General features: G+C 61.6%; 1 protein-coding gene across 4 annotated transcripts in view; it reads left to right on the top strand.

The window, feature by feature from the left end:
• OBSCN (obscurin, cytoskeletal calmodulin and titin-interacting RhoGEF) overlaps window positions 1–16235 on the top strand; it is a 105580-nt gene that overhangs the window by 26620 nt on the left and 62725 nt on the right. For 3 of the 4 annotated variants that reach the window (XM_046666249.1, XM_046666251.1, XM_046666250.1), the window contains exons 1-21: window positions 3408–3664; window positions 3807–4073; window positions 4217–4486; window positions 5358–5624; window positions 5913–6179; window positions 6378–6490; window positions 6605–6758; window positions 6935–7096; window positions 7189–7293; window positions 8011–8277; window positions 8526–8795; window positions 8919–9185; window positions 9274–9540; window positions 9649–9915; window positions 10871–11143; window positions 11807–12073; window positions 12314–12580; window positions 13203–13475; window positions 13970–14236; window positions 15121–15387; window positions 15480–15743. In XM_046666249.1, the coding sequence (XP_046522205.1) occupies window positions 3547–3664; window positions 3807–4073; window positions 4217–4486; window positions 5358–5624; window positions 5913–6179; window positions 6378–6490; window positions 6605–6758; window positions 6935–7096; window positions 7189–7293; window positions 8011–8277; window positions 8526–8795; window positions 8919–9185; window positions 9274–9540; window positions 9649–9915; window positions 10871–11143; window positions 11807–12073; window positions 12314–12580; window positions 13203–13475; window positions 13970–14236; window positions 15121–15387; window positions 15480–15743 (4939 nt within the window). In that variant the 5' untranslated portion in view covers window positions 3408–3546. Of the gene's footprint in view, window positions 1–1826; window positions 2103–3379; window positions 3665–3806; window positions 4074–4216; window positions 4487–5357; window positions 5625–5912; window positions 6180–6377; window positions 6491–6604; window positions 6759–6934; window positions 7097–7188; window positions 7294–8010; window positions 8278–8525; window positions 8796–8918; window positions 9186–9273; window positions 9541–9648; window positions 9916–10870; window positions 11144–11806; window positions 12074–12313; window positions 12581–13202; window positions 13476–13969; window positions 14237–15120; window positions 15388–15479; window positions 15744–16235 lie in introns of those variants that run through there. The other variant, XM_046666252.1, reaches the window with a different exon arrangement.

Below are 16235 nucleotides of genomic sequence, written 5' to 3'. Positions count from 1 at the left end.
GTTGATTTCATAGCGTTTCCTAATGGTGAGGGTGGGTTTGTGCCCTCCTGGCTGGTTCACAGAGAAGTCTGTGAACTTGCTGTTTTCCCCTTTCTTAGGAGGGTTTAACTCACATGAGGGTCGGCTGAGGTCTCACATGGGCTCCTGGGTGCCACCTGTAGCTGTTTGTTGTTGTGTCAGTGTGTAATGTTGTAGGTGTGCATGGATACCAAGAATCCTGCTGTGTATGTTTGACATGCTATTGAGGAGAATCTGACAGTATTCTGTGCAAGAAAATAGGAAAAGTTTGAGAAATTGTCCTATTTCTAGAAAACTAAATAAAAACCGACCTAAGAAGAAACAGACAGCTCAAACAGTCCTATTGGAGAAATAGAACCAGTAGGAAAAAATCTTCTCATAGAACAAATTCTAAGCCCAGTGCTTTACTGGTAAAGTCTTCCAATAACTTAGAAATTAATTATACCTTGTCCATGGAGAATCTTCTAGAGAATAGAAAAAGGAGATCAACTTTTTAACTCTTTTTATCTGGTAGCATAATTTTGATATTGTAATATGACAGGCCAGTAGGAAGAATTCATATTATAAGCAAATCTATTATGGATTTCAAGGCCAATATGGTAAAAAAAAAAAACAATTAGCAAACTGAATTCAGCAGTATGTGAAAAGAATCCTACAGCCTGATAAAATTCAGAATGTACCAGGACTCAAGGCTGGTTTAACATTAGAAACATTAGCAAATCAACGTAAAGCTCGACATTAACAGATTGAAGAAAATCAATGTGATTACCTCAATACATGCAGAATCAAGTCTTTGATATAATTTTACATCATAATTTCAGGAGAAATGTTGGATAAAATCTAGCATCAATTCATGCCTTAAAATGCTAACAAAGTATAAGTAAAAGAATTCTTCCTGAATTTGATAAATGGATTGCAGAAAAGTCGTGCTCACTTCACAAAGTGAAATGGTGAAGGATTTGTTTTGAGCTGGGGAACAGGACAGGAAAGCCATGTCACCACTTCCATCCCACACTGCACAGCACAAATAAAGGGGAGGAAAATAAACAAAATAACATAAAAAGTAAAAATTTTTCAAAAAACAGAAGTAGAATTCACAGCAGATGTGATTTATCCAAAAGAGAAATTGTTAGATCTAGTGAGAGTGTTGAGAGAGATTACCACATTCAAAATCGACATAGAGAAATATATATATGTATATACTATCTATATACTAGCAACAAATGATTGGAAAATGAAAGTTTAAAAGATTTGCAATAACATCAGAGGTATCATGGTTTTCATTCCAAGTCTAATAAGAGATGTTTAGATGCCGTGTGGGAGGGGATGGTTAGATATTTTCAAGAGACTGTAAAGAAGAGTGAAATAAATGGATAGACATCCATGGGGGAAACTAAGATGTCCACTAACAATCCAATCCGAATAAGTGCTTATTTGGCGGGATGGGGTGGGGTGGGATTGATAATTGACTAGTGGACTGCAAAGGCCGTGTGCGGACAGACAGTGTGCCCTTGAAGAGAGCCAGTGTGGGCATTGGGGTCGCAGATCTGCAGACTTCCACAGCTCCATTCACGAAGACGGCAGGGTCTCGATGCAGGAACAGTTGTCAGATAAGGGGCCGGAACAGGGGCTCAGAGGCAGACTCCTGGGTGAATGGACCTGCCGCTGGTTCCCTGCCCTCCTTTGTTTCTACTGTGGCTCCTGTGCAAGGTGTGAAGGAAGGAAAGTCTTTTCATAAACAGTACTTTGAACGTTTAACCATGTGCCTTAGATGTTGTCTCTCACCCTATGCCCCTCTCTGTCCCCAGAGCCCACAGTGGTGTTTGCCAAGGAGCAGCTGGCGCACAGCCAGGTGCAGGCTAAGGCGGGGGCCAGCGCCACTCTGAGCTGCGAGGTGGCCCAGGCCCAGACAGAGGTGACATGGTTCAAGGATGGGAAGAAGCTGAGTGCGAGCTCGAAAGTGCATGTGGAGGCCAAGGGCTGCACCCGGCAGCTGGTGGTGCAGCAGGCAGGGAAGGCGGACGCTGGGGAGTACAGCTGTGAGGCTGGGGGCCAGAAGGTCTCCTTCCGCCTGGATGTCACAGGTGGGCACCAGGCTCTAGCTGGTTGTGGCAGATCAGCACCTGACAAATCCCCCAGATGGGCACCCCTCTGTGAGGCTTGTCCCTGCCTCGTGTGAGCAGTTGTCCTGTTCTCTGTTCTCTACTGATGTGCCCAGCACCCTGTCCACTCCGAGGTCATTTCGTGGAGCTGGGCATCTGCTGGCAAAGTTCCTGGACCTTTCACGCCATCCCCACTTTCCCCAGCATGAAACCTACCGCTGCACCTTCCTTAGCCATCTGCGGGCTGCTCAGGCCTGAGGTCTGTGGAAATGGGGACTGGAGCAGACACTTTTCCCATTTTAATTCCCTCTGGGCAGCTGGAGAGCCCAGCCTTGCTCTTGGGAACCTCACCTGAGGGGCTGCTGGACTTGGGTGCCATTACCTTCAGTGAGGATGAGGTCCCTGTCTCTGGCCTTGGGGCCCGGCCTGTCCAGCTGTCCTTAGGCCAGCCCTGTGGCCAGATGCCCATCATGGCCTGGGCCTGCGCCATGTCCATGTACTGTCTGCACCTGTCCCTCTCCAACCCCCCACCCCCACCCCAGCAGCCGATGACATCGTCAGGCTTCACCATCCTGAGTTGACTGACACTGCCCCTGTCCCCAGCTGTGGCCCTCACCCACCTGTCCCCAGCCCTGTAGCCAATATGACTTTTCTAGTTCTCCTGGGTCAGACCTCACAGGGTCCCTCCAGGGCCCCTCCCAGGGCCTTGCCCTCCCCTCTGGGCCTCAGGCTCTGTCCAGCTTGGCTGCTGGAGGCACTGAAGTTTTGCACCTACCAGTTTGCCCTGATGTCCCACCACCCAGGCTGCCCTTGCATGCCTCCCCTCCTGGCCCTTTTCCCCGAGGCCCTTCTGGAATGCTGGCCCACACTCCAGGCTGCCTGCCACTCTCCCTGCAGTGTTTTCCCAGGGGCCCGTGCTTCCCAGGAGGACAGTGGTCTCGGGCTCTTGGCTCTTGGCTGAGACAGAGCTGGTGGGCCTCAGGCTGTAGTCCCTGGGCTCCGCCTGGCTGTCCTGCACCATCTCCGGGAGCCTGGATGGTGCCATCAGGCGGCGTGTGGCTCTGCTTTGTTTGCTCTCGGGCTGGCTCAGTGGAGAGGCTTCAGCCAAGGGCTGGACAGAGCTGGCCGTTGCAGGAGATGGGAGGTTGGGAGGGTTCTGTTTCAGGTCTTGTCCCACCGAGGGTGGGGTGCGGGGCCCAGGCCGTGGGTGCCAGGGTCCCTGCTCTCATGCCCACTGACCCTCCCCACCCCGCCCCCAGAGCTGGAGCCTGAGCCACCAGCCCTGGAGAGACCCGGCCGCAGGGAGCCTCTGGTGGTCAGGGAACACGAGGACATCGTCCTGACGGCCACGCTGGCCACACCCTCTGTGGCCGCGGTGACGTGGCTCAAGGATGGCGTGGAGATTCGCCGCAGCAAGCGGCACGAGATGGCCAGCCTGGGGGACACCCACACCCTGACCTTGCGCGGTGCGCAGACCATGGACAGCGCCGTCTACAGCTGCCGCGTGGGCGCGGAGGCGCAGGACTTCCCAGTGCAGGTGGAAGGTCAGCGGGGCAGGGGGCAGTCCTCTGGGAACCCCGTGTCTGTGGCGTCCCAGAGCGGAGCCAGGCTGGGACTCAGGGCGCGCGACCGGGCAGCGCAGAGTAGCCTGCGCCTCGCCCGGCTGACGTCCCTTCCCTCCCGCAGAGGTGGCCACCAAGTTCTGCCGGCCCCTGGAGCCCGTGCGCGGGGATCTGGGCGGCACGGTGACGCTGGCCTGCGAGCTGAGCCCGGCGCAGGCCGAGGTGGTGTGGCGGTGCGGGAGCACGGAGCTCCGGGCCGGCAAGCGCTTCCAGATGGCGGCCGCGGGGTCCCGGCGCTCGCTCACGGTGTCGGGCCTGCGGGCTGAGGACGCGGGAGAGTACGTGTGCGAGAGCCGCGACGACCGCACCAGCGCGCGGCTCACCGTCAGCGGTACGCGGCCGCCGGGCGGGCGGGCTGGGGCGCGGGGCCGGACGTTCCGAGCGGCTTCCTGGAGGAGGCGTCCTTCTGCGGCGTCTGCAAGGTGGGACCTCCGCTCCTCTTGCTCACGTCTCAAACGGAGCTTCTGTCCACAGTGCCCCGCGAGGTCAAGTTCACGTCCGGGTTGAGCGCCGTGGTTGCGGAGGAGGGCCGCGAGGCCACCTTCCAGTGCGTGGTGACCCCCGCGGACGCGGCGGTCACGTGGTTCCGGGACGGCGCGCAGCTGCAGCCCAGTGAGAAGGTTGTCATATCACAGAGCGGCGGCAGCCACAGCCTGACCATCTCGGGCCTGGTCCTGCAGGATGCCGGCCAGATCACCGCCGAGGCTGAGGGCGTCACGTCCGCCGCTGCCCTCCGAGTCCGAGGTGCACGCCTGGGGCGCAGGGAGGGCGCCTCCCCCTGGGCTGGTTCCGCGGGCGCATGCCGCTACTGGCCTGCAGCCAGCTCGTCCCGCTGACCTCAGGGGACCCGGGGTTTGTCGGCTGCACAGAGGAGATTTGGGTGAGACCGAGGGACCAGGCACTTGCTCTGAGGAGAGAAAGTAAACTCCTGTACTGCTCACCTGGGCTGGGAGTGGGCAGAGGCTTCTTGGAGGAGGCGTCCCACGCTGAGCCCATGGACAGCAAGGTGGGAGGGAGTGGAGTTGGCAGACAGGGCAAGCAGAGGCAGGAGGTGGAAACATGCTTTGCCGGCTGTAGCCAGATTGTGTTGGGGAGAGCCAGGACTCACCTGGGGGTAAGTGGCAGCCATCGCAGGTTTTTGAGTAAGGGAATACATGGGCTGATGCACCTTCTGGGAAGATCACAGCACAGCCTGAGACTGGAAGCCCCCTTGAGCCTGTTTCTCTTCCGTAACGTGCACCTGCCCAGGCTCTCCTTAAAGCAGAGCCTGAAGCAGCGGCCTGTGGGCTCACAGGCTGCCTGGCTCACCAGCTCCCACATCCTAATGCTGCTGGTCACTGGCCACCCTTAGGAGATCCAGGCACTAGGTGGGACATGGCAGGGTTGTTCAGAGCAGGGCAGCAGCAGGTGGGAGGGGGCTGGGGAAGGAGAAGCCCCCGTCAGCTTCGATTTCCTCCCGTAAAATTGTACCTGTGCAAGTGTGCGGCCGGGCCCTGAGTACCGCCAGGGCCTTGCCCAGCTTGAAGTCCGAATGTGAGGTCCTGGTGGGGGCCCTCTGCGGCTGGCTTTTCCGAGAGTGACAGCGGCTGAGGTGACCTCCCTTTTCTGTCCCCAGAGGCTCCAGTGCTGTTCAGGAAGAAGCTGGAGCCGCAGACGGTGGAGGAGCGGAGCTCGGTGACCATGGGGGTGGAGCTGACGCGGCCATGGCCCGACGTCAAGTGGACACGCAATGCCGCGGTCCTGGCGCCGGGCAAGAACCTGGCGATCCACGCCCAGGGCGAGAGTCACTGCTTGGTCATCCATAGTGTGGGCTTCGCTGACCGCGGCTTCTATGGCTGTGAGACACCGGATGACAAGACGCAAGCCAAGCTCACGGTGGAAAGTGAGTGGCAGGGTGGGCTTGGCCTGAGGTCGGGCTTCTAGGAGGAGGGGGGCTAAGGTGGGAGGGGAGCAGATTTCCCCCACCCCCACCCTGAGGGCAGGCCCTGGGGACAGGGCGGGGCAGTGGGAAGCGTGGGGGGGGGCCTCCCCTGGAGTGGCAGGCCCGCCCCACCCCCTTCAGGCACCTTGCTGAGCTCTTAGGCCCCCTCCGGCGGTGGGGAGTCGGGGCTGGCCCGAGGACCAGGGTCTGAGGCGCAGTGCCTCACCTGCCCCCACGCTTGTCCCGCAGTGCGCCAGGTCCGGCTTGTGCGGGGCCTGCAGGAGGTGGAGGCACGGGAGCAGGGCACGGCCACCATGGACGTGGAGCTGTCGCACACCGACGTGGAAGGCAGCTGGACGCGCGACGGCCTGCGGCTGCAGCCGGGGCCCACGTGCCAAATGGCAGTGCGTGGCCCTACCCACACCCTCACGCTCTCGGGGCTGCGGCCGCAGGACAGCGGCCTCGTCGCCTTCAAAGCAGAGGGCGTGCATACATCCGCACGGCTCACGGTTATGGGTGCGTGGACCCACTCCACACCGCAACTGCCCTTGTCGCCAAGCTGGCCCAGGGAAGCAGGTGGGGGCAGGGATTCGGAATCACGAGGGGGCGCTCATTCCTAGAGCCGGCTGAGTGATTCCTCCAGCTCAGGTTGCGGCCCAGCCCGGAGGGGCACCTCCAGTCCATGCTTCTCACCTCCCGCTCCTGCCTCCCTAGAGCTGCCGGTCAGATTCACGCGCCCGCTCCAGGACGTCGTGGCCACAGAGAAGGACAAGGTGACCCTGGAGTGTGAGCTGTCTCGCCCCAACGTGGACGTGCGCTGGCTGAAGGTGCCTCTGTCCCCCGGACTCCTCTGCCCACTCCTGCTCCTCACTGTGTGACGGTAGGTGTGGGATGGCTCTGCTGGCCAAGCTGGGAGCCTGACGTGGCCTGTCCCTCCACAGGACGGCGTGGAGCTACAGGTGGGCAAGACGGTGGGCGTGATGGCCCAGGGTGCCTGTAGGAGCCTCATCATTTACCGGTGTGAGCTTGGAGACCAGGGCGTGTATGTGTGTGATGCCCACGACGCCCAGAGCTCGGCCTCCTTGAAGGTGCAAGGTGAGGGCGGGCAGAGTGGTGGATCGGCAGGTGCGGGGCAGGTGCAAGAGCCCCCTGGTCCTCCTGCATCCCCCAGGGGGCTGTGCTCTACTCCTGTACCCTCAGCCAGCTGGGGCAGGGGAGCAGGGGGGCAGCTTTGTGCGTCCAGGTGTGGCAGAGCCTGCTCGCTGCCCCAGGCCGCAACGTCCAGATTGTGAGGCCCCTGGAGGACGTGGAGGTGATGGAGAAGGAGGGCGCCAGCTTCTCCTGCGAGGTCTCCCACGACGAGGTGCCCGCCCAGTGGTTCCGGGAGGGCAGTAAGCTTCGTCCCAGTGACAATGTGCGCATCCGCCAAGAAGGTGCGACTAGGATAAGGGGCGGCCGTGGGAGGGTCTCTCCACCTTCCCTTCCCTGCCCACCGCCCCCAGAGCTGAGTGGCCTGTGTTCCCAGGAAGGACATACATTCTTGTCTACCGGAGGGTACTGGCCGAAGACGCAGGGGAAATCAAATTTGTGGCGGAAAATGCAGAATCGCGAGCTCAGCTCAGAGTGAAAGGTGAGACCGGCTTGGGGAAGGGGCTGCCGGACAGTGTGTGTGAACACGCACGTGTGCTGGGCCCTGCAGGGCGGACAGGCCTGCTGTCCTGGGGCAGGCCTGGGGCTCTGGGCCCGGGTTCAGGAGAGCAGTGACCCAGGACAAGGAAAGTGGGTGTTGCCTTCTTGGCGGTAAGATGGCGGCTGGGGGAGGGGCCTTGGGCTGTGAGGGCTTGGGGTCTCCTCCCTTGTTTAAAATGGAAGTACCAAAGGGTTCTTCATCCTGAGACTGCAGCAAGCACGGAGAAGGGTGTGAGGCCCTGGCAGGCAGGGAGTGGGAGGCCTTCCCTGGGGGCCTTGATGACAGAGTGGTGATGGATCACGAGGAAGGGAGGGCCTGTGGATGGGCGAGGGCGGGATACGGGGAGGATGCGGGGTGAGGGCGGGGCGGGCATGTGGGGCTGGCGCATTGGGAAAGGGCGGGTGTGCAGGTGCGCCCACCTTCCTGGTGGTCAATTGTACACTGAGGGTCTCGGCCCTGAGGGCGACCCTCTGCCTAGCTACCTACTGGCCCCGGCAGACGGGTCTGCGTGGGTGTTGGCCCGCAGCGCAGTGGCCCAGCCTGGCTGGTTGGAGGTGGCACAGGCACAGTACCCAGCCCAGGGGCTCGGGAGCAATGAGTGCTGGCCCTTACCCCCCTTCCTCCCGCCCCCCCGTTCCCCCCCCCCCACGCCCACAGAGCTGCCAGTGGCCATCCTGCGCCCACTGCGGGACAAGATCGCCATGGAGAAGCACCGCGGCGTGCTCGAGTGCCAGGTGTCTCGGGCCAGCGCCCAGGTGCAGTGGTTCAAGGGCAGCGCAGAATTGTGTCCTGGGCCCAAGTACGAGATGGTCAGCGATGGGCTCTACCGCAAGCTCGTCATCAACGACGTGCAGCCCGAGGACGAGGACACCTACACCTGCGAGGCTGGCAATGTGAAGACCAGCGCACAGTTCTTTGTGGAAGGTGCGGGCAGGGCCGCCAGCAGTGGCCCCGTGTGCCGGGGCAGGAGCTACTGCCCCTACCATTTGCCCTGGCACTTGGAGGTGGCCAGTCTGAGAAGGGCCTGACTGGGCACGTGCGGGCAGCCGGGGAGGATGTGAGCATGTGTGTGGGGGAGAGGGTTTGTTCCCAGGAGGGACCTCGGAGCCTGCAGGGGCGGCTGGCGGCCTTCCCGCGGTCACCGCACCCGGTGACTGAGACCTCGCCCACAGAGCAATCCATCACCATCGTGCGGGACCTGCAGGACATGACGGTGATGGAGCCCGCCCCTGCCTGGTTCGAGTGTGAGATTTCCATCCCCTCGGTGCGGCCGCCCAAGTGGCTCCTGGGGAAGACGGTGCTGCAGGCAGGCGCGGACGTGGGCGTGGAGCAGGAGGGCACTGTGCACCGGCTGACCCTGCGGCGCACCTGCTCCACGATGACCGGGCCGGTGCACTTCACCATCGGCAAGTCGCGCTCCACCGCGCGCCTTGTGGTATCAGGTGAGCGCGCGCAGAGGGGTAGGGGCTGCCGATGGGCAGGCGCGGGGCGGGGGCGGTGGTTTTGGGGTTCAGGCCCCGCGGTCCGGTCCGCTCGCCGCAGCTGTGCCCTCCCCCACCCCCCAGACATCCCTGTGGTGCTCACGCGGCCGCTGGAGCCCAAAGCGGGACGCGAGCTGCAGTCAGTGGTCCTCTCCTGCGACTTCAAGCCGCCCCCCAAGGCCGTGCAGTGGTACAGAGGGGACACGCCCCTGGCGCCGTCCCACAAGTTCAAGATGAGGCTGGAGGGGCACATGGCGGAGCTGCGCGTCCTGCGGCTCACGCCCGCCGACGCCGGCGTGTACCGATGCCAGGCCGGCAACGCCCAGAGCAGCGCCGAGGTCACCGTGGAGGGTACGGAGCGAGGGCACGGGGCCACGGGAGGGTATCGGGGCAGGCGTCCGTGGCGTGAGCGCTGAGCCGGCCGGTGTGCTCCCGGCAGCGCGCGAGGTGACAGTGACGCAGCCGCTGCAGGACGCGGAGGTCACGGAGGAGGACCGCGCCTGCTTCTCCTGCGAGCTGTCCCACGAGGACGAGGAGCTGGAGTGGTCGCTCAATGGGACGCCCCTATACAACGACAGCTTCCACGAGATCACTCACGAAGGCCACCGCCACACGCTGGTGCTGAAGCGGGTCCGGCGGGGGGACGCGGGCATCGTGCGCGCCTCTTCCCCCAAGGTGACGGCCACTGCCCGCCTAGAGGTCAAAGGTGAGGCGTCCCTGCGGAGTCCGTGTGGTCTCCCCGGGACGCGTGCCCGGCTCCCTTTGGGTCTCACGTGGCGGCTCGCTCCCTTACCTGCCCACACTCTCCCCGCAGCGAAGCCGGTGGTGTTCCTGAAAGCGCTGGATGATGTGTCTGCGGAGGAGCGAGGAACGCTGACCCTGCAGTGCGAGGTCTCCGACCCCCAGGCCCGCGTGGTGTGGCTCAAGGATGGCGTGGAGCTGGGCCCCAGCGACAAATACGACTTCCTGCACACGGCGGGCACACGCGGGCTCGTAGTGCACGATCTGAGCCGGGACGACGCGGGCCTGTACACTTGCGACTTGGGCACCGACGAGACCCGCGCGCGCGTCAATGTGCACGGTGCGTGGCTGCGGCTGGCCGGCCCCAGAGGGCGGGGCCCGGGCTCGGGGGCGTGGCACTGGGGCGGGGTCGCCTCTGCCAGGGCCCCACCCACTCTCCGAGGCCCAGGCCTGTTCTCCTGAGCTGGCTTGACATGGTCATAGGAGGCCCAGGTACAGGTTGGGTCAAGGATGATGGGCAGCAGAGCCAAGGGTGGGAAACTGGACTGGCTTTGCCTGGTAGAGCCCCGCGCTGGGAGAGATTAGGCAGAGCCAGAGACGTTCACCCTACACCACGGAACGTGTGGGCTAGTGCACGGATGTCAGGGGAGCCTCCTGGAGGTGTCAGGCAGGAGATGCCTGGCAAGGGCTCCCAGGCACGGGCACAGCCTGGTGAAGGCAACTGTAGGCGGGCCACGTTCCTTTCAGACATCGTCCCAGCTTGGCCTCAGACCACGGGGCAGATGCCTGGCCTCTGTTATCCACCGCTGTCCTGGCCCAGCTCTGATAATCCTGTTCTCCCCACATGCAGGGGGGCCTGCTCCTCTGAGACCGCCATGTCGGGTCTCAGACAGTGTGGCCGGATTTGAGATGAGACAGAAAGGGAGGGTGGTGTGGTGAGTTTGTCCCAGGGCCGATGCTCCTTCCTTCAGGGCACTCTCCTTCTGGTGGGAGCCTTGGGGCTGGCGACCACCGTGGGCCGTGCTTGTTCTCTGCACATTGTTCTGTAGAGATAGGAAGGCAGCCGCCGTTGGGGGGACTCACAGCTGTTGTCCATCCACCACCAGTGTGCAGCCCGCAGGAGGCAGGGGGGCGTTTGCCTGAGGGGCAGCAGGCTGGCCACGGGTGGGGCTGGGGAGGGCTGGTCTCGCCTCTCCCGGGGTCTGGCCTGGGCCACTGTGGGCTCGATGGTGTGTTCTTGACGGTGGGCATCTGTGGGCCTGGCCGGCATGACGGCCGTCTCCCATGGTCTGCAGACCTGCACGTGGGCATCACCAAGAGGCTGAAGACGGTGGAAGTGCAGGAGGGCGAGAGCTGCAGCTTCGAGTGTGTCCTGTCCCACGAGAATACCAGTGATACGGCTGTGTGGACCGTCGGTGGGAAGACCGTGGGCAGCTCCGGCCGCTTCCAGGCCACACGCCAGGGCCGCAAGTACACCCTGGCTGTGCGAGATGCCGTGCTAAGTGACGCCGGGGAGGTGGTCTTCTCTGTGCAGTGCCTCACCTCCAAGGCCGCACTCATCGTCAGAGGTGGGCACCCCTGGCTGGGGCGGGACAGGGTATCTCCTTGGTGGGGTCTGCTGGGCGGGGACCTCGGGCAGCCGCCAGGGAGTGTTCCTGGGGACTGTCTTCTCCAGCCTCTGATGGGGCCCCGAGACACCTATTTGGGCACTGGGGGCTTCTGGTCATCCGGGGGCTCACTGTCTCGGCTGAGGTTCTGAGTCTTTGGACGGGAGCAGGGTTTCTGGTCTCTGACCTGGGGTCTGACTGCCGCACTAGCCCCAGGGCACGTGGCTCACTGTCTATGGAGTCACCGTGGTCATTTCTGAGCGTGCTGCCAGCATAAATACCAGTGCAGACGCATGACGTTCAGTTCACAGCCTGCCTCTGCCCATGGTCACGATTTGAGTTGCAGGGCTCCTAACGATGCTGAGAACATAAGACTCTGTGCTCTAATAGCTACCTCCCACACCCCTCTCTTGTTGTGACTGTGGGGACTCCCAAACTCCAGGGCTCTGAGACTCCCAAGTCCGAGGTCCCAGAGTTTCAGGCCTGTAGGTTCTGTGGTCTCGGCCTTGGGAGTCTGAAGGTCCCTGAATGCTGGCCCTGCTTTCGCCCCAGGCATGGCTGGGAGTGTGGCCATGGCTGGGGCCGTGGCCGTGCCTCATGAGCTACTGGCTCTGCTCCCCTCAGAGAGGCCGGCAGACATCGTGAAGCCCTTGGAAGACCAGCGGGCTGCACCAGGTGAGGATGTGGTGCTGAGCTGCGAGCTGTCGCAGGCTGGCACCCCGGTGCGCTGGCTGAAGGACGGGAAGGCCATTCGCAAGAGTCAGAAGTATGAGCTGCTCGTTGAAGGCACAAGGGCCATGCTGGTTGTGCATGCGGCCTCGCTCAAGGACTCGGGCGAGTACATGTGCGAGACTGAAGCTTCCAAGAGCACAGCCAGCCTCCGCGTGGAAGGTAACCCCACGAGAGACCCTGGAGTGGCCCTGGTGTCCTCTGGGGCCTCTTGGAGCTTAGCTGTTCTGTCCCAGGTGGGAATAGAGGGGAGCCCATCAGAGAAGGGGCTCGCCCAGACCTTGAGGTTCCACAGACAGACCGGGAGGAGAACTGCCTGTGGTGGAGCGATGCCCTGTACCCCCGGGTCTAGCGTGGGGTCTGGGCAGGCCTCACGCCCGGCCCCTCTTGCCCCCTCTCCAGAAGCAGCGAACCGGTTCACAGAGGAGCTGGCTGACCTGCAGCTGGAGGAGAAGGGCACGGCTGTGTTCATGTGTAGGACGGAGCGGCCTGCGGCTGCGGTGACCTGGCGCAAAGGCCTCACAGAGCTTCGCCCCTCGGGGAAGCACACGCCCAGCCAGGAGGGCCTGACCTTGAGGCTCACCATCAGCACCCTGGAGAAGGCAGACAGTGACACCTACACCTGTGACATTGGCCAGGCCCGGTCCCAGGCCCGGCTCCAGGTGCAAGGTGAGGCCCGCATCCTGCTGGTTTGCACACGGGTTTCCTGGCTGTGGCGCGCTGGGGTGTGAGCATCTGTTAAAGTAGAGTCTGGGGGGTCAGAGGTCAGGGCTCTGCTGGGCCCTGGAGCAGCCTGATGCAGAATCCACCCCCGTGTTTATGACTTCTCTGTGAGCTTTCGCCAAACCTGTGTCAGCAGCAAGAAAGTTTCTTTCTACCAATTCACGTCGTCTATTCTCCAAAGCATTTGACTTGAAGTTTTACACGTCTGACGTCTTTTTCACATTCCTACTTCTTCTGTTAATTCAAGACTTAGTTGCCTTACTTGACTTCGGGGACAGGCACGATCGGCATAGGCGGGGAACGTGCACAGCTGGGGAGGGGCTTTCTGTGGACCCCCCCTGCGTGCTCTGCAGAAGGATCCCAGAGGTGGATTTGGGGCTCATCAGTGGACCTAAAGCAAGTACAGTGGATGGTTCAGCTCTGACCCAGTCACTGTTTTCTGAGTTTCATCATTCTGAGGCTGTTGAAGTCAGCTGCTCCCTCTTGGCTGTGAGCCCGCCTGGGTTTAGGGGATGCCATGTTTCCCTCCGCATGGGCGACCATGGTGTGCCTGTCTGTGCCCCTGCAGGCCAGCGGGTGCTCATCACGGAGGACCTGGAGGACGTGGAGGTGCGGGAGGGCTCCTCAGCCACCTTCTGCTGCCGGATCTCCCCTGCTGACTATGGGCCTGTCCACTGGTTCCTGGACAAGACCCCTCTCCAGGCCAACGAGCTCAACGACATCGAGGCCCAGCCAGGAGGCTACCACGTGCTGACCCTGCGGCAGCTCACGCTCAAGGACTCGGGCACCGTCCACTTCGAGGCAGGTGACCAGCGGGCCTCAGCTGCCCTGCGGATCACAGGTAGGCTGTGTGCCTAGTGCTGGTGGGGGCCAGCACATGTGGCTGAGGGCACAGCCAAGGGGTCCTGGGGCTCATGGAGAAGGCGCCGTGAGCTGTGGGTGGGCTCAGCCCTCAGATCCCGGATGGGTGGGGGCCAGCACACATGGCTGAGGGCGTAGCCGAGAGGTCCTAGGGCTCACAAAGAAGGCACCATGGGCTGCCCGGGGGCTCGGCCCTCACATCCCAGGTAGGTGGGTTTGGGAGAACAAGTGGGGCTTTTTCAGGATGAACCATGCATGTGCCATGGAGAGGTGACCCCACAGTCAATTTGGTCTGGGATGAGCCACACCCCTCTGGTGTGGGGAGCCACATAGAGCCTGTCCTGTTCCCCCAGTGGCCCCGTCGGCAGCCCCAGCCTGAGCTGGGCAGGTGGGGTATCGGCTGGTCTGCAGCAAAACCCACGGTTTCTCCTGCAGGAGCCCCCAAGCTCCCTGTGCTTCCCTCTCTGTCCCCAGAGAAGCCAAGTGCCTTCTCCCAGGAGCTCGTGGATGCCTCGGTCACAGAGGGGGAGGATCTGACCCTCGTCTGTGAGACCGTCACTCCAGACAGCCCTGTGTGCTGGACCAAGGATGGAAAGGTGCTGCGGTCGTCAGCCCGCTGCCGGTTGACCTACGAGGGCCGCCAGGCCCAGCTGGTCATCACTGGCGCCACCCTGCAGGATGGCGGGCGCTATAAGTGTGAGGCCGGGGGTGCCTGGAGCAGCTCCATCGTCAGGGTCCATGGTGAGCCCCCGGGCGGCGCCCATGTCTCAGCTCGCTCAGGGGAGGGACCCGGGGACCCCATCTGCCTCCCTCTCTCTCTGTGGGGGGGGGGGGGGGTTTACCAGCTCCTGGTCCCCCTCTCTCTCTAGCAGCTTGTCCATCTCACTTTGCTGCCTCCCCGTTTCTGGGAATCTGCTGCTCTGATAGGATTCCCCTTGCCCTCTCTTGGTCTCCTGACCAGCAGTCTTTTTTTACTTCATTCCTGTCTTTGTCTTGTGTTCTGACATCTGTGTCCCTCTCCTGCTAGCTTTGGCTCATCTCTGTCTGTCTCTGTCAGCTCAGGCTGTGTAACAAACACCGCACCCTGGGGGCTTAAACAACAGACATTCATCGTCCCCCAGTCTGGAGGCTGGAAGTCAGAGGCCCAGGGGAGGGCAGGGCTGCTCCCTCCTGAGGCCTCTCTCGTGGGCATGTAGATGGCCATCTTCTCCCTGTGTCCTCACATGGTCACCCCTTCATGTGTGTCTGTGTATGTCCTCGTATCCTCTTCTTATAAGGACACTGGTCATGTGGGATCGGGGCGCACCCCAGTGACCTCGTTTTACCTTCATCATCTCTTCGTCATCCGTCTCCACATACAGCCCCATTCTGAGGTCCTGGGGGCTCCAACATATAGATTTCTGGGGGCAGAATCAGCCCATGACTCTCCACCCTCCTCTGTTCCCTCCTGTTTGGCTCCCTCTCCTGGAGGGGCAGAGGTCTTAGGGTCACCATCACTAGCTCCCATTGTAGAAGAGGTGAGGTAGCCCCCTGCGCCTGCTACCCCTGGCCCTCCTCACCTGTAGGGGGTGCCCCAGGTAGGACGCAGGGGGGTGAAGGCAGAGCTGAGCCGTGCCTGTCTGCAGCTCGGCCGGTGCGGTTTCGGGAGGGGCTGAAGGACGTGGAGGTGCTGGAGGGCGGCGCTGTGACACTGCGTTGCACATTGTCGTCCGTGGCTGCGCCTGTGGAGTGGCGCCGTGGAGATGAGGTTCTGCGGTCAGGAGGCAAGTTCACTCTGCGGCAGGAGGGCACCATGCTGGAGCTGGTGGTCCGGGACCTGAGGCCCCAGGACAGCGGGCAGTACTCCTGCTGCTTCGGGGACCAGACAACCACGGCCGTGCTCACTGTGAAGGGTGAGCATCCCCCCACATCCTGCCCACGCAGCCCCTTCATTCCGTACGGGAGGGTGGAGATGACGTTGTTTATCCATCGGACCTCGCTGCAGCTCTGCCTGCTGAGTTCATAGGAAGACTGAGAAGCAAGGAAGCTGTGGAAGGGGCCACAGCCACACTGCGCTGTGAGCTGAGCAAGGCGGCCCCCGTGGAGTGGAGGAAGGGCTCTGAGACCCTCAGAGCCGGGGACAGAGTCAGCCTGAGGCAGGACGGGGCTGTGTGTGAGCTGGAGATCCGTGGCCTGGCCGTGGCGGACGCCGGGGAGTACTCATGTGTGTGTGGGCAGGAGAGGACCTCGGCCACGCTGACCGTCAGGGGTAAAGACCTTGTGTGGCTAAGCAGAACCATATTTGGTGTCCAGTTGTTGACTCCATGATGTCCCCCTACATTCGTTCCATGTTCTCTCCCTGTCTTTGTGTCACCATGTTCCTGTAACTCCACAGATTCCCTTCCACCTTTCTGGGCTATTGTACAAACCCTGAGACCTGGCATCTAAGCCACTTTCCACTCCTCGTGTCACCACTGGTTCACTTCTGTTGTCCTGTTGGAGTCTGTGTCTTTTCCTCCATCCCGTCCTGTCCTGTCCCCCAGCCATCTCCAGAGAATCTCATGTTCTCTGTCTGACTTTCTTCAGCTCTGCCCGCTGAGTTCATAGGAAGACTGAGAAGCAAGGAGGCCCCGGAAGGGACCACGGCCACACTGAGCTGTGAGCTGAGCAAGGCAGCCCCCGTGGAGTGGAGGAAGGGCTCTGAGACCCTCAGAACCAGAGACAGAATTAGCCTGAGGCAGGACGGGGCTGTGTGTGAGCT

This window comes from Equus quagga, chromosome 7, assembly GCF_021613505.1.
Source record: "Equus quagga isolate Etosha38 chromosome 7, UCLA_HA_Equagga_1.0, whole genome shotgun sequence".
Classification (NCBI taxonomy): domain Eukaryota; kingdom Metazoa; phylum Chordata; class Mammalia; order Perissodactyla; family Equidae; genus Equus; species Equus quagga.
Note: the sequence above shows the minus strand (reverse complement) of the source record. Positions and strands in the feature narration are given on the sequence as shown.